Source organism: Stegastes partitus, unplaced genomic scaffold, assembly GCF_000690725.1.
Source record: "Stegastes partitus isolate 25-593 unplaced genomic scaffold, Stegastes_partitus-1.0.2 Scaffold1131, whole genome shotgun sequence".
Taxonomy (NCBI): domain Eukaryota; kingdom Metazoa; phylum Chordata; class Actinopteri; family Pomacentridae; genus Stegastes; species Stegastes partitus.
This window is the reverse complement of record NW_007578862.1, coordinates 21,672-44,459: the sequence shown is the minus strand read 5'-3', so window position 1 is coordinate 44,459 and position 22,788 is coordinate 21,672. Positions and strand designations below refer to the sequence as shown.

At 43.1% G+C, this 22,788-nt stretch overlaps 3 protein-coding genes across 4 annotated transcripts; 2 read left to right on the top strand and 1 right to left on the bottom strand.

Annotated features, from left to right (window-relative positions):
* Positions 1-4,478: 4,478 nt before the first annotated feature.
* On the top strand, positions 4,479-7,770 carry LOC103368198 (receptor-interacting serine/threonine-protein kinase 3-like). 2 transcript variants are annotated; one of them, XM_008296480.1, is made up of 12 exons: positions 4,479-4,583; positions 4,835-5,014; positions 5,147-5,465; positions 5,556-5,704; positions 5,815-5,864; positions 6,053-6,208; positions 6,350-6,432; positions 6,561-6,627; positions 6,721-6,761; positions 7,024-7,069; positions 7,206-7,448; positions 7,538-7,770. In XM_008296480.1, the coding sequence occupies exons 2-12, from the start codon at positions 4,860-4,862 to the stop codon at positions 7,543-7,545; spliced, it is 1,317 nt and encodes a 438-aa protein (XP_008294702.1). In that variant the 5' UTR covers positions 4,479-4,583; positions 4,835-4,859; the 3' UTR covers positions 7,546-7,770. The 2 variants fall into 2 exon arrangements, with proteins under 2 accessions (XP_008294702.1, XP_008294701.1); XM_008296479.1 differs by having other exon boundaries at positions 7,021-7,069.
* A 2,664-nt stretch (positions 7,771-10,434) lies between these two features.
* Positions 10,435-16,069, top strand: impdh1a (IMP (inosine 5'-monophosphate) dehydrogenase 1a). Its single transcript, XM_008296478.1, has 15 exons — positions 10,435-10,748; positions 11,341-11,439; positions 12,167-12,215; positions 13,023-13,124; positions 13,283-13,357; positions 13,460-13,666; positions 13,796-13,883; positions 13,988-14,187; positions 14,306-14,396; positions 14,510-14,605; positions 14,796-14,939; positions 15,050-15,191; positions 15,294-15,437; positions 15,530-15,613; positions 16,048-16,069. The coding sequence occupies exons 1-15, from the start codon at positions 10,513-10,515 to the stop codon at positions 16,067-16,069; spliced, it is 1,779 nt and encodes a 592-aa protein (XP_008294700.1). The 5' UTR covers positions 10,435-10,512.
* A 2,368-nt stretch (positions 16,070-18,437) lies between these two features.
* Positions 18,438-22,788, bottom strand: LOC103368196 (proline-rich transmembrane protein 4-like). The gene is made up of 2 exons (XM_008296477.1): positions 22,026-22,788; positions 18,438-20,548 (listed from the first exon to the last, which is right to left on the bottom strand). The coding sequence occupies exons 1-2, from the start codon at positions 22,786-22,788 to the stop codon at positions 18,438-18,440; spliced, it is 2,874 nt and encodes a 957-aa protein (XP_008294699.1).

The window sequence follows — 22,788 nt, the reverse complement described above, 5'->3', positions numbered from 1 at the left end:
TAGAGATCTCAGCAGGGATGCATAACATTAACCCAGTGAGGTAGAATGATAGCCTCTCATTGGTGATTTCTCCCAGTATCAGATGACAGCATGTCTCTGTTCGTCTAAGCTGGAGTCAGACTTGGTATCGATCTCTTCAATCCTCTCTAAAACTGAAGTTCATCAGACAGAGACAGAGAGAGAGAGAGAGAGAGAGAGAGATGCTCTGTCCTCTGAGATGCAACTAGAAGTTACGTATTAATCAATGAAGAAGAAGAAGTGCTGAAGGCTCATTCATCAATTGGTCCTCGCAGCCATCATATTTTATTGATTCAATCCATTCATAGTAATTTTAGGATAGGCTACCAGTTATCTCCATACTATCTATCTATCTATCTATCTATCTATCTATCTATCTATCTATCTATCTATCTATCTATCTATCTATCTATCTATCTATCTATCTATCTATCTATCTNTATCTATCTATCTATCTATCTATCTATCTATCTATCTATCTATCTATCTATCTATCTATCTATCTATCTATCTATCTATCTATCTATCTATCCATCATACAGTATCTGATGTGGGTTATTTGTTGTGCTGTCAGGCCAAATTATTTAAAGCAGCGCCTGTAATTACTGCAGGAGATAATCATTTATTCACCTGAAATATTAATACACACAGAGGCAGGAAGCATGATCAATATTAATCTTGGCTCCCACACAAACACAGGCACACACACACACACACACACACACACACACACAGACTGCTAAACTCCCATTAATAATTAAGATGAGTTCAAGCTGCAAACATGTCAGCGTGAATGCAAATGCCACGGATTTCGTCAGCAAGTCACTGAGCTCTGAAATTGGTAATCCAATGTTAGTGTTGGTCAGCATGAATTTGAAGGAAATTTCACAACAGACAACAACAAAACACACCCGGCTCTGGTGAACTTCACGAGCAGTCATGAATAAATATTTCCCAAATAAAACACCAAAAGATCAAGCGGTGTCCATATTGAAGTGTGTTGCTTATTGCCAGCCCCTGAAGAGCAGCTCTGAATGGTGTGAAAATTGTAGATGCGGGGCCGTGAATCATAACTGGAACAGTGACTGTGAAACTGTTTTGACAGCGGTGCATTTTAGGCCTGTCAACTTTGACAGCGAGAGCGCTTGTACAGGAACGCCCCCCATACTAATGCTAACATATGCGGTGAAAGTGTAAAATGGAGTCAAGGGACACAAACAGTCTGACAGAGATACGAGGAGATGCTCAGCAGATGATTCAATTTAAGTCGTACAAGACCGACAAATCTCTTCAGTGGAAGGCTATTTTGGAGGGAAGCCAAGCGAAAGGTGGCAATAGTTGTAGCGTGTCACCATCTCTGACCACAAAAGACGACTTTTCAACCTCACTTTTCCATTTCCTTTGTCTTCTGTTTTCATTCATCACGCGTCCTTTTTCCTTCACCTGCCCTGTCCATCATCTCTTGCACTTTCCTCCTGCCCTCTTCCTTTTACTGCTGCCTCTTCCCCCCAAATGGACTGCATGGCCAATCGCCATAGTAACAGACAGCCATGACAGGTGGAGATAGCAGGTAGTGCGGCGATGCATGACTCCCCCTGGGACTGCAGAATGCCAACACTATAGAATGAAAATGAGCAGAACGTGCTCCCTTATACAAAGTCACCCTGCATTCAGAGTTTACATTCAATCCGCTGAAGGTTATCGCAAGAGGAGTCCGTGCCTTATCTGCATTCAGCACATGCAGCAAAGCCACGCTGCCATTGTTTCACCATTCAGCCGGACAGAGGGGAGAGTGAAGTTCGGCGGATTTCAGCATGTTGTGTGCTTCTATTTCATCACTATCTATAGCCAGAGCTGAACCGTGGCAAGCTAAGCCAATCTGTTTCATGTCAATGAGGGACCGGATTCAACACTAACAAGCTCCTGCAACATATCTGGGACTGCAGCAAAAACTGTTCCCTCTACATTACATGTAATTTGATCTGATTCATGTGGGGAAACAAGCAAATGCTGACCTTGCACGACAAAGAATCCTTTTTAGAAACTTATTTACGTGCACTGCAGAGTCATTTTACTAGCGTATAATAAGACACACATGTATTAAATGACACCCGTCTCCAACACGCTCGGACAGCATGATGAGCACCGCACCCTCACGTCTGCATTAGAGCCATTTCTCTCCACACTTGACCACTGCAGCAGTCGAGCACGTGGAGGACAAAAGCGAGAGTTTTCTTAGTTGGATTGAAAACACACGCATTTCTCCAGTGCGGAAAGTGATTCTCGCTTGGAAGTTATCAGAAGATTTTTCGAGCTTGTAGATGGTAGTAAAAGGGGAGGGGCAAAACAAGCAGCATCCCTTTTTAATGAGATGACAGCTCACCTCCTGGTTTTAGTGGATGAAAGTGATGAGAGAAAGACCACAGCAGAGACAGAAAAAGAAACAAAGACAAACAGCAGACAGTGACACCAATCCTATACCCCTCCGAGACTCACCATGAGCAAACACACGGCCGATTCAGGCATGAGTTGGACAGCCATGACTGGATCCTTCTATAGATTCACGTGAAACGAGAACCAATTTTCCTAGATGGACCCGTCTTCGTTGTCTCTCTGTTCGTCTTCTTCTGAGCCGTCTCTCGGGAAGCAAGCTCACCTCGGTCCAGGTGGAGACCTGACGACCTTTCGACTAGTCTTCCCACTCTGTGTCCTTATGATCACCTCCCCTCTCTGCCTCTCAGTCAGTGCTGCAGACAGCTCCTCAGCTTCAATTGTAAATCCACAGCCTATGGAGAGTCTGTGACATCCCAGTCTGTGTGCGACTCTTCAGACTGTGCCTCCTTCTTGCAGCTCTTTGATCTGTGAGCAGAGTAGACCCCCCTCACTCCTCCTTTCACTTTTAAAACACTCCCTGCGGACCCCACGCCCACCTCCCCCAGACCCTTGTGACTCGGGTGCCTCTTGCTAAATGCTCCCCTCCCTCTGTTGCTGGCTTCTGCCTCCTTTTTTTTTTCTTCTTTTCTTTTTTTGCAGTCTACTGTCTTCACAACACAAAGCACATCCAGGCATGCACGTGGGTCTTTCTCCGGAGGCTGTCCTGTCGCTGCTCCAGAGGATGTAGGCTGCCTTGCATCAGTGATGTCCCCCCAGTCTGAAGCACTCTTCCACTGTTGGTGGGAAAGACAAGACGCTCACCTCAGCTCTCCACTCAGACATCCAGCACACAGAGAGCTCCCCTTTACATCAGTCCCCCAGCCTCATATATCATCGGCATGAAACCAGGGCAAGAGAGGAGAGGCAGATAAAGGAGAGTGTAGTAGACAGTTTACAGGAGGGTAGAGGATGAGGGAAAAGGCAGAGAGGAGGAGGGAGATGTAGCGGAGAGAGAGAGAGAGAGAGAGCAGCCACTGGTGAAAGAGGTCCACACTGAGATGAGCGTAAATGAAGGTGGGTGGAGACGAGGGAGGGGAGAGGGGAATGGAAATGGAGAGCAGACCGCGCCTATCGATGCCGGCTGAGGCAGCGAGGCAGCATGGGATGTGAGTGAAAACACTCCTAAGCTCACTTAATGAAAGGGGGGCTTACATGTGCGATTGTGCACGTGAGATTTGGACCCACGGTGTCGTGTTCACGGGCGTCAGACACAGAAGAATGCTTTGGCTTCGGGCTTTTGCAGGGCGGCGTTTGATATTAATCATTTGCATTGGAAACACTCCTATAACGTGGCTTTTGTTTTGCATGTGCTGGAGAGAGCATGCAAAGGAGAAACCGAGAGGTGAAACAAACAGTCACGAGAAAGCATCATTAGGAAGTAGCAAGGAAGGAGTAAATAAATACTCAGTGCAATCAAGCATATGCACATTTACAGTTGTGTACATAATCAGCATTACCCTCAAATGTGCAAACAGAATTTATTTATTTTACAATTTATAGCTTAAATTTTTAACAATAGGGAATTTTACTGTAATAATCATCACTTACCACATGTATTTTTACCATTGTTGGCTCAGTTCCTCATTCATGTTTATGTTCAACCTCTGTAGTGACTCAACTTACTTCCTCACACAGAGACAAAATTGAATTTCTGGGGCAAATAAAAAGATAAGAGCAGGCTGAACTTGTCTGATAAGAGGATAGACAGATAATAAACCACCAGGTCTGCAATATATGCACTTATTTTGCATATTGTTTTCACACCTCCATACATTCAGAGAACACAAAAAAAACAAAAACACCCTCTCTAACTTCCTCTAACTGATCTCGCTCACCTCAGGAAACTGAAAAATGCTTCACAGTATTTTCACAGCCACTTTAAAAACAGTGAGTCAACATTTGTGGGTGTTGTTATTCCAACAAGAAGTGGGGCTTCATACTGTTGTGTAAACCTGCAGTTCATGCAGTCTGTGTACACTTTGACCAAGTTTTCTTCACGTTAAACCACGCCCTGTACAGGCAGCTCAGAGTGCAGGGACAGGAAGCTAGAACCTGTGCCGTCTTGTTTCCCCTCAGCTTTGGTATGGAGTAACTCGTCAAACTTCATGTGGACAAACTCGAGGGGATATATGGTGAGTAGGTGTTCTCATTTTAATATTACACTGAGAAGACGGCAATAACACTGGTGGGAAATGTGTCACTATCTTTGTGCACTAAACTTGTTCCTGCTCTCATTTTATTTCAAAAGCAAGGACACAGTGCATGCAGTAATCACCTTGTAGTGTTCAAAAACAAATACATAAGCAGGCACTAAGCAACTTATTTATGTCTAATCTCTTTATCACTTTCTTCATATTGTTATTATTTTTAAAACGATTTACAGGTTTTCTTCCTGAGTTCAGCAGGAGATGGCACTGCAGAGTCGTAGGTCTGAGCCGGTTGGTAATGAAAGCTTGGAGGACTGGAAGTTCATTGGCGCAGGGGGATTTGGTAAAGTCTACAAGGCCAGGCACAAGGACTGGGGGTTTGACGTGGCCATTAAGTTAATTCATCATGCTGATGGGTATCTGACATTTTTCTGGAGACTTGTTTAAAATTCTGAAGTCATGCATTCCCAAAAAGTTGTCTCTTTTACTTTCTCTCTACCTCCTGCTCACCTCAGTGCTCCTTCTAACCGTCATCTGTGTCATTCCAGTGCCGTCATGTCACTGTGTCAGGAGGCTAATCACATGGATGAAGCTGCCTGTCCGTATGTGCTGAGGCGTTGTGGAATTTATGAGGGATACCCACCAAAAGGAGGTCCGTCCATGCAACGGGGAATAGTCATGGAGTTCATGGGAAGAGGATCTATTCAGACCCTGCAGAAGGACCTGTCTGGCCCTCCGCCGTGGCCCCTGGCCTTCCGCTTCGCCCACCACGTGGCTCTAGGAATGAACTTTCTCCATCAGAAGAAAATTTTGCACCAGGACCTAAAGCCATGCAATGTACTGCTAAATGATGACCTCAACGCCAAGGTAAAGGACCATCCACACACATCTTTATATTAAATATAAAACTCAGCTTAGTTGCCTGTTTACTGCGATATTTCCTTTCTTATTTTGAAGGTGGCAGACTTTGGTCTGTCCATGGTGTCCACCAGTGCTTTGACCAGCAACACAGAAATGACAGGAGTGGTTGGAGGCTCATATAAGTACATGCCTCCTGAGTCTTTTGATATATCATATAAACCCGTTCGTGCTTTTGACGTATACAGGTAAACACTAAACAAATACTTTTAGGAATGCTATATCATTAAAAAATAAATGAAACTTTAACAGTGTGGACATATAATCTGAAATCTCCTCTCTTTTTGCTCTTCATCAGCTACGGTGTCCTTCTCTGGTCTATTTTGAATGGTGAAGAGCCTTATCCAGGTACGGGTCATTTTCTCTAACTTTTGACAACTTTGACAATATTTCATTCAGAGAAATTGAAATCTGTTTGTTTCTCTCATAATGCATCACTTTGCAGCTAAACCAAGCAGAATGTACACAGCATGTGTCACACTCAGCTGTGCCTGTACATTTTGATGCATGTCTTTATTGTATTGCCTGTACTTTAGCGGCTGATCGTCCTCGTGTGGAACTGAGGATCCCCATGGGAGACAGACCTCCATGTGAGACAATTGAACAGATGGAGGTAGAGGGGTTGAAAGACCTGATTGACCTGATGAAGAGGTGTTGGAATGAGAATCCATCTGAGAGGCCAACCTTTGAATGTATGTGTTTGTCATGGTAACATACATGCTCAGTGTCACAGTAGCTTTGGGAGTCTTTGTTTAAAAATTCAACGACGAGCCTACAGTACATGCATTTATGTGACGCAGCTTTACATTAATACACGGTGTACTTTGTTTCAGGCTGCCGTGAAGTCACTGAATCTGTGCTGTCACAGCACGAGAAGGATGTTCCTGGTGCGGTCTATCAAGTGTTGACACAATTGGTACAACTTAAAATGCCATTTCAGAAAATTAAATATGGTATTGATTATGTAATTCATTGTAATTTACAGAGAATGCTTCTAAGTGGCATCTTTCTTCCTCATATTCATTTTTGTTCTCCGTGGTTTAGGCGTCGCCACAGAGCCATCAGCATTTCAACAACAATGTGGTATTCAGGTCTGCTCCCCGGATGCGAAGTAGGTTGCTCAATCCTGTTTGTGGGCCATTCTCATTCTTGTACTTACTTTCCACAGTAAAAAGCCACTCAGGTATTTATTTGTCTTTTTCAGAACAGTCAAATGATACCGTTGATCATCCCATCCGAGTGAAGGTATGTCTAATTGATGCTTATTTATTGAAAAGAAAATGTAGCTTTGTTTAATTAAGTCTCATTGAGATCATAAGAGAAAAAAAAGTAATATATTTAAATCATTTTTGCTACTCAACCACCACTACTCAAAATACACATAACCTAGATGGACAATAGACATAAAATTCTCAAAGTTTATACCACATGTGGTCACAGTGAATAAACCAAAACCAGTGCCAGATTTGTTACAATATGAACTGAGTTTTCCTTCATTTACCAGCAGAATCCTGTCAGTGTTCCTACAAAAAATCTGACTGTTGCAGACAAAGGTGTGTATCACTGATTAATTTTATTGCACTGATTGTCCTTGACATGCAAAGTAATTCAAGTTTATGAAGGGTAAAGTCCAGCATTTCATCTTGTTGTTTCATGTGCATTCTTTCATTCTTCTCCATTGACGAACAGCCAAGTTCGTCGATGAAAACCGGGCAGTTCTAATACAATCCGTTTCCGAGGTGTTGGCAATAGCAGAAGAGCTTGGAGACATGGTCCATCCTGAAGCCTACTCTGCGATTGAAGCTAAAACAACAAGCTATGGCCAAATGAGAGTCATCTACCAAAAGACATTACGTTCAGGAGGAGACGTGGTCAAAGCCGCCTTCTATGACGCCCTTAAAAAACATCACCCCAGGCTAGTGGAGAGGCCTGGTAAGATTTGCTCTTGTTGAAGTATTCAAACATGGATTCATCTCTGACAAGCTACTCTAGTTTTTAAGTTTACTTTCTTCTTCCCTCAGGTGGCTAATTCCAAAGCAGTGGCGACCTTCCTGCACTTTGAGCACAAAAGTGTCAAAGACTTCCTCAGCTTCTTCCACTTTTTTATACAAAATGTAAAATATATATTTATGTATGTCGTCCTCAAATTTATTCATACCCTCCCGTGAAAGAAGGGAGAAAAAAAAACAGTAGCTGTCACTGAGATAAGTTGATATAACAAAAGTAATAATTAATAAAAAAATTTCGAAAATCACGACATCACTTTTGAACTGTGGTTCAACAGAAGTATAAAAAAACCAAAAAAAAACAAGCATGATGGGACCCATCCATCTTCTACACACCATTCAATCCTCACTAGGGTCACAACATGTTTTTGGACTGTGGGAGGAAGCCAGAGAACACAGAGAACATGCAAACACCACACAGAAAGATCCCAGGTGTCCTCACCGGGACGCAAACTGGGGATCTTCTAGCTGCAATGCAACGGTGCTAACCACCTTGTCCATCCATCCACTATCTATACACCGCTTAATCCTCACTAGGGTCATGGGGGGCTGGAGTCTATCCCAGCTGACTTAGGGTGAAGGCAGGGGACACCCTGGACAGGTCACCAGTCTATCACAGGGCTACACTTAGAGACAGACAACCAAGCACACTCACATTCACACCTACAGACAATTTTGAATCACCAATTAACCTCAACATGTTTTTGGACCTTGTGGGAGGAAGTCAGAGAACCCAGAGAGAACCCACGCTGCACGGGGAGAACATGCAAACTCCACACAGAAAGATCCCGGTGGCCCCACCGGGACGCGAACCTTCTTGCTGTGAGGCAACAGTGCTACCAACTGCACCACCTTGCAGCCCTAAGTAGCCGTAAACTAATATTTTGTTAAACAACCCTTTGAGCCAATCACTGCAATCAAGTGTTTTCTGTAACTCTCAATCAGACTTCTGCACCTGTTGACAGCTATTCTGATTTTTGATCCATTGCTCATCAGCAAAGGGCTCTAATTTCTCCAGGACAGTTTCGTTTGTTTTTTGTTTTTTTAAATTATTCTTTTCAAAATTATAATTTAGTGAAATAAGACATTTCTTTGAATTGTGGTTGAAAACAATTTTTAAAACATTTGTTTTTTCAGTTTCTAGTTATTTGAGTGACTATTGTGATTTTTGCCTTTTTTTTAATGGAAGGGTAAAAATACATTTGAGGACGATTGTATATATATATAAATATATATAAATATTTTTTTTCATAAATGATTCTGTAGTTTGTTGACATTTTGTAAGACTGTTTTACACAACCTCTTGTTAATAAAGTTTGGGGGAGTTTCAGAAAAAAAAGTTTGATCTCCTCATCCTTTTGTTTTTAGCTCAGAAAGCAATACATGTTGTGTTGGTGCTATGGTTTAATTTATCACTAATAAGTTTTCTGTTTTGTTCATATTGTGAGGCAGGGGGAGGAGGCTTGTGGGTGGGAGAGAGACAGAGACTGTATAAGAGGCTTTTCTGGTTCAATCCCTCAGTAACTGTCACAAGCAGTCAGTCAGTCACCTGCAGATGATGGCGTCGAGGGCATCCCAGGCAACATAGTTGTCTCAGTTTAATGTATGTGTCTGTTAGTCAACACTCTCACAGAATAATAAAGTGACTGAAAACTAAAAAAAACCACTCCCGAAGAGACAGAACAGATAGTATTAAAACTTTCTTCAGCTAAATCACACCATTATATATAATCGTCAGTACTTGTAAACTCTTAAAATCTCCTTGTGTTTGTTTTCTTAGTCACAGAAGAAACATTTGCCTTGGGAGATATGCCACTCCTGAACTACAGAGCAACAAATTAATTATATCGCATGTTGTTTTACTAGTTGGTCCTGTCTATACAAACACAGACTTGTGAATGTCTGTCTCTTCTTTCTCTGTCTTGTAAGAGCGAAGCTTGCCACGTAACAGTATTCTGGGGTTTTGACCTTTGTCTCATTCACAGCTCTGTCTTCTTGAGCGCTGCAAACACACACACACACACACACACACACACACCTTCACACCATGGTAATCCTCGGAGGGAAAAGTGTTCAAGTGTCATCTTGACCCTTCCTTCTCTTCCTGAGGCAGTAGGACGATAGGACTGCCTCACTCCACCGTACACACCCATCTCACCCCACCCCATCCTGCATTAATGCTCCCAATCCTCTTTGTGGGAGAGTGACGTCTGCTACTGTCAGAAACAGAGTTAAGCTCAGCAGGCACCGGGAGAACAGAGTGGAGAGAAGCTCCCAGCCTTAGGGATAACCAAGCAGCGCTGGGCTTCCAGGGGGACGAATCGCTGCCGCTCTGAGCAAGAGCTGACTCTCGTCCCCAGCGGCTGTTCGCGACTCCAGCCGGGAACTTACAGGGCTTTTGCAATTTGGTGTGCCGAGACAGTTGCCTCCATCAACAGGTTAACTACAAACTCTGCCCCCACCCCCTGCTGCCTGAGGCCCTAAATGTCCACTAAGGATGGCTGCTGACAAACTGGAATACAAACTCTCCAGTGGGCAACCAACACTGAATTAAGGATCGTTTGTTCCTGCATCTCCTGTGAGTTTTTTTTTTTTTTTTTTTTAAACAACGAGAAGTTTTTAACCATACTGCTGCAAAACCTGAATTTATGAGACCGTACCTTTTGATCATTTTTGGTTTAACTGCTGCACAGGCAACAAAGCAGACATCCAGACAGCTCCCTCTAATGTCAGGTGTGCATGAAAGGTGTTTGTGTGAACATGCGCTGGAAGCACCGTGTGTTTATTCGTGCTTCTAACTGAACAACAAATCGACTGCGTCTCTCGGGATCTGCTGAGGCCACTGTTTGCTTGGAGTGTGAGGGTGTGATTCTATTTATGTGTATGAAACAAGTCAGAAGTGCTTGACGAGTGTGCGTTTGTGTGTGTGTGTGTTTGTGTGCGTGAGGTGGTGGGGCCCTGTGGAGGTCGGAGCCCTGGATTTCCTAGAGATGGAGGGTCATGGTTATGACCGGTTTGGAGATGGGGAGAGAGACACTTACCAAATCGACTACCGAAGGATTGTAGGAGACATGGAACCAGCAAGGCCCCGCATTCCAAATAGAGAAGGGGAACAGCCTCACCCTTTCGGAGCCTTTGCACACCCAACACCACATGGACACGGGCATGAGACTGCAGCGCAGAGATACAGCGCCACGCGTATCCAAGCTGGATACGAACCAGAGAGGTCAGTCTCACGGTGTACATCAGTATATCATCCCTCTAAGGTCACGACCTTTTGCGGTCTGCAGAGATGATTGTGCGAAGCCTTGTAATTTCTGGAAATTGCATCTCCAGCACCAGCTTAGATGTTTTCACTTTCTAGTAGCGCTGGCTGTGTGTTTTTACAAGCCATTTATCAGCTACCTGGGCAGCCAACCAAATCCTCTTACCTACTGTACTGCCGTCATTGGTGTACAGAAGGAGTTTCCATTGACAAGGACGGACTCCTTTTGTTAGCGTTTCCTGTCTCCTGTCCCACATTGGTAATAGGATCATGTGTGTAAGAAACAGAGGTCGAGAGAGCAATGAGCAACATCCACGGTTTGCACAAGCAATAAAGTGATTTGGATATTGTCTTAACAAACAAACATGTTATTTATCTTAACAAGTCTCATTTTCTCTTAAATAAAATACACTGCTTGCAGCTTTCTGGATTATTGGACAGATGTCTGTGCCAAAATAGTCAATGAAATATGTATTCAAGTATGTCAAATCTGCAAAAAGAAAAAATCTGTAACGAATGTCAATTTGCCTGTGCATGTGTTCTGATGTTTCAGCATGGCTGACTACTTGATCAGTGGAGGCACTGGTTACGTTCCTGAGGACGGACTCACAGCACAACAACTTTTTGCTATCGGTGATGGGCTCACATACAAGTAGGACATGCTAATTTTAGAAAAGGCTCACCTTTTACTGACTCATTTATGGTGTCACTAACACACTGACACAAATGCATGGACACAAACGATATGTGAGCACATACAGAAACAGATGTACACAGAGTTATGCAATGTCTCCCATTAAATGTTTATTAATATCAGTGATGACACATGTGCTTAGGTTTTACAGGGAGGGATTATTATGAGTAATTCTACTTTCAAGGATGGCTCTGAGTGGTGTCACAGACATTAAAAGCAGTACGAGTGTGCGTTTGTGTGTGTGTGTGCACGTATCAGTGTGTTCATGGGTGTCAGTGTAGTCTCCTTAATGGAGGCTATGTGTGGGGTTTATCAGTGTGCAGAGGATAAATGTAGAAGATTTCCCTGGGGTGAAATGCTGACAGATTATTTCTGCACAGTTAACTAATTCAAAAAAAAAAATGTTGCTTTGTAGGAAGGGAGAGAGTTCACAAACACATCTATAAATGATAGCTGCTGATGTGTTTATTGGTGATTAATTAAATTTAGCAATACTTTCCAGTGACTTGTCCAGGGTGTCCCCTGCCTTCGCCCTGAGTCAGCTGGGATAGACTCCAGCCCCCCCATGACCCTAGTGAGGATTAAGCGGTGTATAGATAATGGATGGATGGATGGAATACTTTCCAGTTCCAAATCTGAACTTCTCATCACCTGCTCATTGCATTTGTTTCTTCCCTCCTTTCAGTGACTTCTTGATCCTCCCTGGTTTCATAGATTTTACTTCTGATGAGGTGGTAAGTATCATCACACTCTGACATGTTACACCTACTGTTCCATGGTGCATCATTTGGCTTCATACACATTTTCTGCACTGCTGGTTAAATCACAGCTGTAATTTCTGTTGTGGTTGCAGATTTAGTTGGTTGCAAGAAAAGAGCAATTTCTTTGGAAAAATAATTTCAAGCAAAGCGACAACAGTGTGCCTTTGTGTAGAATATGTATCCAATGTTTTTCTTGTTAAATCCCAGCATGTTATTCCTCTAGACAACAAGCATGCTCTTGTCCTCATTAAAAAATGATCATGTTTACTCCTATTTTATGTTGCTGTCATTAAGGCTTTGCTGTAATCCTTGAAATGAATTCCTACCTCTTTGCTATGTTCTTGAGATAAGGGTGCCTGAGCACAGGGCTGTTTATTTGCCGTGCTTTGTTTTCATCTTTTCAAGCTCTGCGGGGACATTAAATTAATTTCATGCCTAGGCCACATGGGTTACTGCTGGATAGCAGGTGTTCAAAACAGACACACACCTGCGTCATTTAACACTGAGCATCAGGTAAACTCAGCAAGTCGGCCTCTGATGTGTCCAAACTGGCTTGTAGCTTCATTGCATGGGAAAATTACTACAAACTTCCAACAGTTGGTTAATAAATATGTTGCCTCTGTGCTGCACCTGCATTGCAACATCAATGCAGGCACGTTTGGAGCAATTTTATATCATAATACAACATTTAAGAATATATTTCAGACTTTCAGTTTGCTGAAAATGTTGCTCAGTGTTGTGAGATAGCATTTCTGTTTCCAAATGCGTTCTACTTTTTAGGATCTAACCTCTGCATTGACAAGAAAGATTACCCTGAAGACACCTCTTATTTCATCTCCTATGGATACAGTCACGGAGTCATCGATGGCCATTGCCATGGCAGTGAGTACAAACACTGCGCATGCACTGTCACATACATCATACCCAGTTGCTCACACAGTATAGCATCCTCTTGTTGCACAGACTGCGGAAAGTACACCTTTTAATGTTTTTTATGATGTGTTTTTTTTCTCCCACTTTCTCTAATTGGCTGGTTTCAGCTAATGGGAGGGATTGGAATAATTCATCATAACTGCACTGCTGAGTTCCAGGCCAATGAGGTGCGCAAAGTCAAGGTAAGATGACATGAGCTTACAGAAGACAAAGAAAATCATCTGTAACATCAGATAGACCTCAACTGAAGTCTCCCTTAACAACTGTGTGTTTGTTTTTAACAGAAATTTGAGCAGGGCTTCATTACAGACCCGGTGGTAATGAGTCCCCATCAGACAGTAGGGGACGTGTTTGAGGCTAAGATCCGCCATGGCTTCTCTGGGATCCCAGTTACAGAGACGGGCAAGATGGGCAGCAAGCTGGTCGGCATAGTCACCTCCAGAGATATAGATTTTCTTTCTGAGAAGGATCATGGCAGACCTCTGGAGGAGGTGGGTGTGTGACTGTTGTTATGTTTCTGCAAGAAATAGTACGTCTTCAGGGATGTAATACAGATGATGCTAAATAAGTCTACAGCTTCCACGATACACTGTTCACGGTTTTCTTACTTTCCTGTTCAGGCAATGACAAAAAGGGAAGATCTAGTTGTTGCACCAGCTGGAGTCACACTGAAAGAGGCTAATGATATACTTCAGCGTAGCAAAAAAGGTAAATCTTTAAGAAGGTCATGCTGGTGTAAAGGAAGTAATCCACATTTGGACTAATAGGGTTGTCTGTCTTCTTTAACACACAATGCCATCTGATTCTCCTAGGTAAGCTTCCTATAGTAAATGACAGCGATGAGCTGGTAGCCATTATTGCTAGGACTGATTTAAAGAAGAACAGAGATTATCCTCTGGCTTCTAAGGACTCCCGCAAACAGCTGCTGTGTGGAGCTGCTATCGGTACCAGGGAGGACGACAAGTACAGACTGGACCTCCTCATGCAGGCAGGGGTGGATGTGGTGGTCCTGGTAAGTTTTGACTGCGATCTGATTTAGATTCTAGTAAATGAACTGGATTCATCAGATGAATATAATCGCTTTGGGGTTTTCCATATGAGAAATGTCTTTGCAATGTTCTTATGTACAGGACTCATCCCAAGGAAACTCGGTGTATCAGATCAACATGATCAACTACATCAAACAGAAATATCCTGAGCTACAGGTGGTTGGAGGAAATGGTGAGCTCAACCTTTTTTTCTCATTCCTCTGCATTTGTCTTCTCTGAAAGCCCTTTGTACTTTGGCAGTTTCTTCTTCAATCAGTCCTTTTCTGTGCCTCTGTCTCTCTCTAGTGGTGACAGCCGCTCAGGCTAAAAACCTCATAGATGCCGGCGTGGATGCCCTGAGGGTCGGCATGGGGTGTGGCTCTATCTGTATCACCCAGGAAGGTATGATAAAGAGTGCAGCATTGCTCAGAATAACATCTTGTACATCCGGAAAGTCAATAAGACTGCCTCTTTCCATGTAAAACGGAGACAGCAAATTAGTTCACATGTGATAAACCTAAAGAAGAATATTAATCTATTGGTTTCAGTTGTATAATTTGCTGCCCCATTATATCATGCTCTTATTCCTCAGTGATGGCATGTGGACGGCCCCAAGGTACATCAGTTTACAAGGTTGCAGAGTATGCCAGACGCTTTGGAGTGCCGGTAATCGCTGATGGAGGCATTCAAACTGTTGGGCATGTGGTAAAGGCTCTGGCCCTGGGAGCATCTACAGGTACAAGGAGACAATATTCTCCTGTTTCTAAGTCAGTGTATATTTCTTCTAACAAACAGAAAACAAAAAGCAGTATTTTGGGGTAATTGTTTCCCCATTTTCGTCCTCAGTGATGATGGGGTCATTGCTTGCGGCAACCACCGAAGCTCCGGGAGAATATTTCTTTTCAGACGGCGTACGTCTGAAAAAGTACAGAGGAATGGGCTCCTTGGATGCTATGGAGAAAAATAACAGTCAGAAGCGTTACTTTAGGTGCGGGAGTGAGGTTACAGAGGCTCTACACTTATTCTGGAAACATATATAGCTGTGACACATTTATCTTGCACTCTATGTGAATTGTATTTGTGTGTCCAGTGAGGGAGATAAGGTGAAGGTGGCTCAAGGTGTCTCAGGATCAGTACAAGATAAAGGCTCCATCCATAAGTTTGTTCCTTACCTAATCGCTGGTATCCAACACGGCTGTCAGGACATAGGAGCCAAGAGTTTGTCCATTTTACGGTAAGTGTGAAATTGTTCTTCCTGTATTTTTATTTTTTTTTCTTATCATGTGAAGGTTTTTGGCAAGTGTGAACTGTTTGTGTTGGTCCCAGGTCAATGATGTACTCTGGTGAGTTAAAGTTTGAAAAGAGAACCATGTCTGCTCAGATGGAGGGAGGAGTCCACGGCCTCCATTCGTAAGTCTGACCTGTGACCTTTGGCTTCTAGTAACTCCTCCTTCTTTATCCATGTGCCTCTTTCCCTCTTTCTACTGTCTAAATATGTTGTTGTAGTGATGTTTAGGTGAAGCCTTCCATTACCTGGTTCCTATCTTTCCTGTTGAAACACAACAACAAGGACACATACAAACTTCCCTTGTATTCTGCTTCTTTGTCAGAAACCTTTTACTGTCACATTGAGTGTAATTAGCGACATCAAAATTGTCTTCTTTCTTCCTCTTTTCTTACCCATGCTATCACATTAGATATTCTTTTGTGCCATGTAAGTACATCCATGCAGTTACGACACCTCCATCTTCTCATTTCTTTTAACTCGTCTCCTTTAAAGACAGTTCTTTTAGCAGTAAAATGCATCCTTACGATTTCCTTTTTTTTTTCTATTCCAAATGCAGTTATGAGAAGCGGCTTTACTGAGGCGGGAGGAAGAGGAAACGCTCGATCAGGACCTAACGTCCCGGCCCCGGCTGCTGTGAGCAGATCTGGGCGCATGTGATCGAGCTATAAAACGCTGTCGTGGCATCAACGCTCTGAAGTCTGACGCTACTTTTTTGTGACCTCTTCCCTTCCTCTTGTTTGTCCCATCTCTGTCCCCTCCAAAGCTAAACAAATCAATCCTCTCTAAGTTCAAAGAGCCAAAGAGGACAGGGTCAAAGGGTAGGGTTAAAGAGGAAGGTCATGTTTCAGCACATGAAGTCTTTATCTGTCTGCTCTGGCCAAGGTGTAAAGTGGGGTAATGTAATCAACTATTCTGCTGATCCCTTTCACGAAAAAAAAAAAACTCAGGTTAGCTTATCATCGCTAATGTAATGAGAGGCCTGTCTGGCAGCTGAATTGAATACAGAAGAGAATACAGCAAATCTTACAGCCAGATACTGTTTTTATTTTCAGAAAAGGTTGATCATATTTAAGACCAAGAGCATACATACAGTACAATTATGTTCTGATTTTCTTCTTTCTGCACTGGCTAGATTTTATTTAAGAAAAGTTATCTCTCTGATAGGTGAGAATGTGCATTTTATTATGGGTTTGGATGTTCTGATCGGTTCGCCCTGTGTGTAAATTCACTCCCAGACCGTGAGCTCGGTGCTGTACATTTGTAAAAGTCACATACATGTCCGAAATAGGGAAGCACTTTAAAGGAGCAGTCGTGAGCAGTCCCACCTTGAACTCTATTAATCTCATTTGCAGTAGAAAACTCTGGACAACAAAATGTTTGAGTGACAAAACAGCATCTTTAGTTTTCATACATCATCCCCATCCTGGTTTGTTGTGTTTTTCCATTATTTCACATTGCAAAAATGCATCATTAATAACTGTACATAATTTTTAATATAGGTGATTATCTGTCTTTTTTTTCCAGGCTCAGTATTTAAAATAATAAACACTGAGTCAATGAACTACGACTACAGAGTCGGTAGAGTAGGGTAGTAACAAACCATTTGCCCAGTTTAGATTTATTTCTTTATCAACAAAAAGCTTTTCTCCAGTTTCTGTATTAGTTTTAAATGCTATCTTTGGTATTACATACAGTATACTGCTCAGAGTTAAACTGTGGCTCCTAATTTTGCAGTAACCTGTGACCAGTTTTATGGGTCTTTGTACTGGTTGGCATGTTTGACAGTTTCTTGATCATTTCTTACTTTAAGGTTACAAAAGCACAATAATTCTCACTGTCTTCTATTATCGTCCATCATAAGGATTCAAAATTATATTTACTGTAAATAGTGTTGAGTGAATAAAGATAATTTTGACAAGAACAGTTTGATGTTATTCTAAACTTTTTCTCATTTCCCTAGAACTTTAGGAAGACAAAAAGGCTTTGTTCGTCATCTCAGCTCCTGCGTAGGGGATTTTTTTCTCTCATTTTCAGAGTTTTCCTTTAATGCTCAATGATGTCACTGTCAAAAATGTATTGAAACCGTAAACGTATACAGATTGCCAGAGTTTGAATCCACTAGTAGTTCAAAAGAGGCGATTACTGCAACTGTAAATGTATTTTTTTTTAACAACATTTCAAAAATACCACTCAAATTGTTGGTAGAGCAGGTGATACAAAACCAGGGAAGACAAATTCATCCCATTTTTTAATGCATTTTTTCCATGTTTTCTACAACACACTAAAAAACCATGATGACGTGTAAGGAAAGTACACCATGCCAAAATTTCTGTTCCTAAATTGTATAGCTAAGTTATATTTCAATTATTTATTATATACTGTAACCAATGTTTTTTTTTTTTTGTTGAAAATTGTGTCTAAGGATATAAAAAGGGGAGAGGTTAAATGGGTTTACCTCATTTTTAGGAGTTCAGGTTGTTCCCTGGCTACGCTTTATATGTTTTTCATAAACTTTTAGATTTTTGTTTTCAAGCTCAGTGTGTCACAAACATTAAAATTCCTGTTTCAGTTAACATCCTGACAGCAGTTGGCACTATTTAGCAACAGATGTTTGATTCTTGACATTCATGAACGTCAAACTGAACTGGATGTATACTGAAATTAGAATACAGCTATAACATTAAAAAGGACATTACTGCAAGAAAAAGAACAGTAAAGTTGCTGAAAACACTTTCAGCCTCTGAAGTTACTCTTTAAAACCAAGCTATAAACAGCATCAGTTGTACATTATTTACAGAAAATGGTTCAGAGCTACATATTGTATTAATAGTGTCCAGTCCCCCTTCGTTAGCTCAGATAGTTATTAAATTTTTATGATGTATATTTCAGTCCCTCCAGCTAATCGAATCAAAATTAGGCTAGTTCTGTACAAAATCATCTGTATTTCTACAATTCGATAGTGTCACTGCAAACACTCAGAGCATCAATTTGTCTGCACACATTGACAAACTCTGCTTGTACCGCCAGATCCCATTCCAGCTGTTTGCTTTCACTCAGGTGTTTAGTCCCTGCCAATCGGCCAGACCCTTGGCTGTCCTGGGAGGCTAAGCTCAGGGTTCGGTAACGCCTGTGGTAAGACAGGTGGGGGATTGCTCGTGGGAGGCTGCTCTGGGTAAAGTTTTGCCCTCTGTTGGCCCAGGAATGTGAGCGCAGCTTTCCTGTTTCTTTGGGGTGGCTGCACAGACCCTGGGTTGAGCCAGTAACGCTGCCCTTCCAATCCCATTGCTCTGGTGATATTGGTGCATTGCTATGAGATGTCAAACAGCCATGTGGCTGGGAGGGTCTGGAGCTGGAAAGGGTATTCTCTTGATCCACGTCGCCACAGGAAGAGGTTCGGTAAAAGCTATTTCCCACAGAGCTGGGCCCCTCCTTTGATGTGCTTTGACTAGGAGAGCTCAGGGAAAGGCTTGATGAAGTATGGAACAGCCTTGGCAAACCAAAAATACTATGAGAGAATAGGGATTCACTGTACAGAGCTTGGTCGATACTGCGGGACAAGTCTATTGGGGATGGAGGGCGCAGATCCACAGTAGAGTCAGTCTCTATACCTAAACTATCCAGTGAAGACAGCTGAGTCTCATCTGTGTTTTTAGGTTTGTCGGGTGGACAAGGGGGTGTAGGTAGAGGCAGTACAGTGTGGGTTTGGTTGGGCTTGTGGACACAGTTTAGTCCATTTCCAGGAGTTTCTGCTATTGAGCAAAGAGGAAGAGCTTCTGACTGTCCTTTGCTGACAACATCACAGACCACCAGCTTTTCCTGCTTCCCCTGGGACCAGGACTTGTGAGAAGAGAGGACAGGAGAATTTGCATCCTCCTGTGACGGCAGGGTGAGCCCTCGTGCAGGGGAGCTGCAAGATAGACGGGACCAAGTGCCTGGCCGGGGATGAGTTAGGGTCTTGATTGAGGAGTTGCTCTGACAGAATAAAGGGTGTGTACCAATGAGAGACAAACCCAGACAAACCCCAACCTCACAGATTCTGCAGCCTACCTGGTAGCCCCACCAGGGCCATGGCCGGAACCCATAGCCATCAACCCCTCCAAAACCAAAAGCATGTAGGATTCCATAAAGCTGAAAGCCTCCACATCCTAACAAGCATAAGGTCGTTCCGACTCCTGCTCCTGCAGCCCTATCCCAGTCCTCTACTTTGGCAAAAGGGCACACTGCAGGTCGCGTCAACTCAGGGGATCCTCCGCTCTCTCCATTGTCATTCAGTCTATAAATGTGCTTAGTGTTGACTTGTGTTAAGCAGTAAAAGATGAGGTAGGAGCATGAGAGAAATACGGTGAGACATACAAACATACCCTGAGGTAATAACAGGATCACAGTCGGGAGGCTGTGGAAGAGCTGGAGAATGCCAACACATCCTAGCGAGACTATAAATTGTAACAAGGACACACATAGCAACAGGCAAGGTTTGGGCAAGGCTGAGAATGAGGTAGAAATAGCAAGTGGCAGTGACAGATGCATGCGTGAGCGCAAGGAAAGTAGGAGGAAGGCCAAGGAGAAGGCTGAGATCAAACAAGGCAATGGCAGCTCAGACAGCAGCAGCGAGACCACAGGGGGAAGACGATCTTGGTAACTGTAAGCATCATAGAGCAAACAGAAAGCTTGGATCCCTGCAAATGCCAGAATGAACAAGTGTAGCAGTGTGAAGTAGGCGCTTCCTGGGGGACAGCGCAGGGGCAGGCCTAACAGGCAGACCACGGAGATTAGGCCAAATACAGCGAAGATGGACCCCAGGCCATAGATGTGTGCTTCCCACGCAAATCCCCACGTAGCGAGTGCAGAGTTCCAGTCTGAGTACAGGGGCACCAAAAGGGCAGGGCTGAGAGCCAGGGAGGGGTGCACGGGCTCGTTGGGAGTCAAGTCATCTGGGTAGGTGGGAGTCCAGGACTGATTTGATGGTTTGCATGGTGTGGCAGATGTGTCCGTGTTACCATCCTGCAAGACGGTGCCACTGGCCTTGGAGGCATGCAGGTCGTCATTCTTGGAGTCATCTGTAAAGCAAGTACAGTATGTTACAATGAAACAGATATGCCAACTTATAGTTTTTAGCTGACAGATATAGAGAGAATGCTAACACTCTGAAATAAGATGGGGAATATCAGCATTTTACCTCGTCATCATGTTAGCATTTAGCTCAAAACACTGCTGTGCTGGGAATACAGCCACACTTTACTGCCAGTGTGACTGTACACTCTTGTTATCAATTTTTTTGTGTAATTAAAGATCAGTTTTAACAATGACAACATGATGATGAACATAACAATCTAACCAGTGAATATAATTCGTCAAAAAAAAAAGAGAGCAGGATGGAATCTGCCGTGCGTGAAGTTAATCCATAATAAAACAGAGCAGGCTTGTAACTGGGAATCTCTAAGTGGGTCACAGGGAGAGCAGCAGCACGAGCAAGTTGTGAGTGTATGTGTTCATGTGAAAGTGACTGGGAGAGAAATGTGTGTTGATTAGCCAGTATTGACCTCATTGCTGCTCTCATTTTGTAAGGCTATTATTAAGCATGGTCAGGAGGTGTGATGCTATCTTTGATGTTGCATCCTTCCCATAATATATACGCAAAGGTTTTTAACTAGCTGGCTGTGATTGTGTAACCGATAAATAATGTAAGCATCTCGTTCTGTAGATGAAACAACGTTCAGAGTAAGCTGTATCGAGCCATCTGAATCGGGGAACCAACTGGTTATAAATGGAGTGTGTCCTATTTCTAGTCGTCCATTAGTAGAGAAGCGATTGTGTCAATACAAGACTCGCAAACAAACAGTAGGAGAGCTTTTAAACACGGGATTTACACTCTGTTTTTAATCTAAACCTGCAGTTCCTCTTGTGAGACAAGAAGAGGAAGAAGTATTTGGTAATATTTGGTGCAGTCACTCAACAAAGTGCTGTTCGGTTGAAAATTGACTGGTATTAAATCCATAGGCAGACGGAAGACTAACGTCTCACCCAGTTCTGTGAAAGTCCTCCTCCCCCTATGCTTGCGGACACAACACATCATTTACTTTGACAAGCGAGTGCCAGTGTGTGAGTATAGTAAATACTGCAGTGTGCAGGTGTGTACCACATTATCCAGTAACCAGCAATGGACACTAAATGCAAAGTGAATGAAACGTTTCTACGCTAGCAAGATAGGGGAGAACTAAATAGGTGAATCTGTGCTAAAAGGATTGAGAGAGCAAGACAGTGAAAGAGGTTTGAAGAGAGAATTTTGGGGAAAGTGAAAGCTTGTGGGGGAGTGAAATGATGCAAACCAGTCTGTGAATGTAGAACAACTGTGTGCGAGCAGAATACATATCGCAAATACTGCCGTGACACACAGGTCTGGAGTCTTTGGAGGTAATGCGGGCGACATAATAAACTCACATCAGGTATGAATAGCAAGTATAAACTGTGATTGGTGTCAGGCTTAGTTAAATAGATGATGCTTTGAATCAGTTCCATTTCATTCAAGACTCTTACCTCCGTCTGCCTCTGTGCTGACAGTTCCTCTGTGTAAAATACGATCTGTAAAATCAATCAGTGTCTCTCCTGCTCCCCGTGTGCTAACAGAAATGCCAGTAGTCCATCCCCAGCTGTCAGTGGCTAGTGGTGGAGTAGGATGCTCAGGCCCAGGTCCAGCAGGCAACAGTGAAGTTGAGTTCTGTTCTGGTGTGTGTGATGGGAGTGAGCCAGACAGAAGAAACGGTAGCTGGCTTTCATTCATCTCATTTTGCAAGGCTGGAAATGTTGGCTGAGTCTCTCCGGTCTGTGTAGGCTGCAACATAGATGCAGTGTTGCTCTCGGCAGACTGATACTCTACTGTTTGTTCCTGTGTAGGGTTAAATAGCACACTAACTGATAAAGACCTTGTTACTTGTATTCTCTCCTTGGAAGTAGTATCTTCTGTGGCACTCCCTGTGGGTCGGGATATGATAGGTCCCTTCTCATCTGGATACAACAGAGAGGTTTCTGTGCCCTCTTGTACATCACTGTATTCGCCAATCACACCTTGATTGTCTGCTTCCTCAGACGACGATAAGGGCAAAGGTAGACCCAGGAAGTCAGCATTATCAGGTCCAATCATGGGATTACCAGATCCATGAGGTCCATGTGAAAACTGCACTGCTGTGTCAGTGTCTGGTTGTTGCGCTTCTTTGACATTTTCTCCAGTTAACGCTTTGACATGAAGTGAGAGAGGCAAGGAAAGGGGGAGGAGAAGATAAATATTCCACAGAGAGACCAT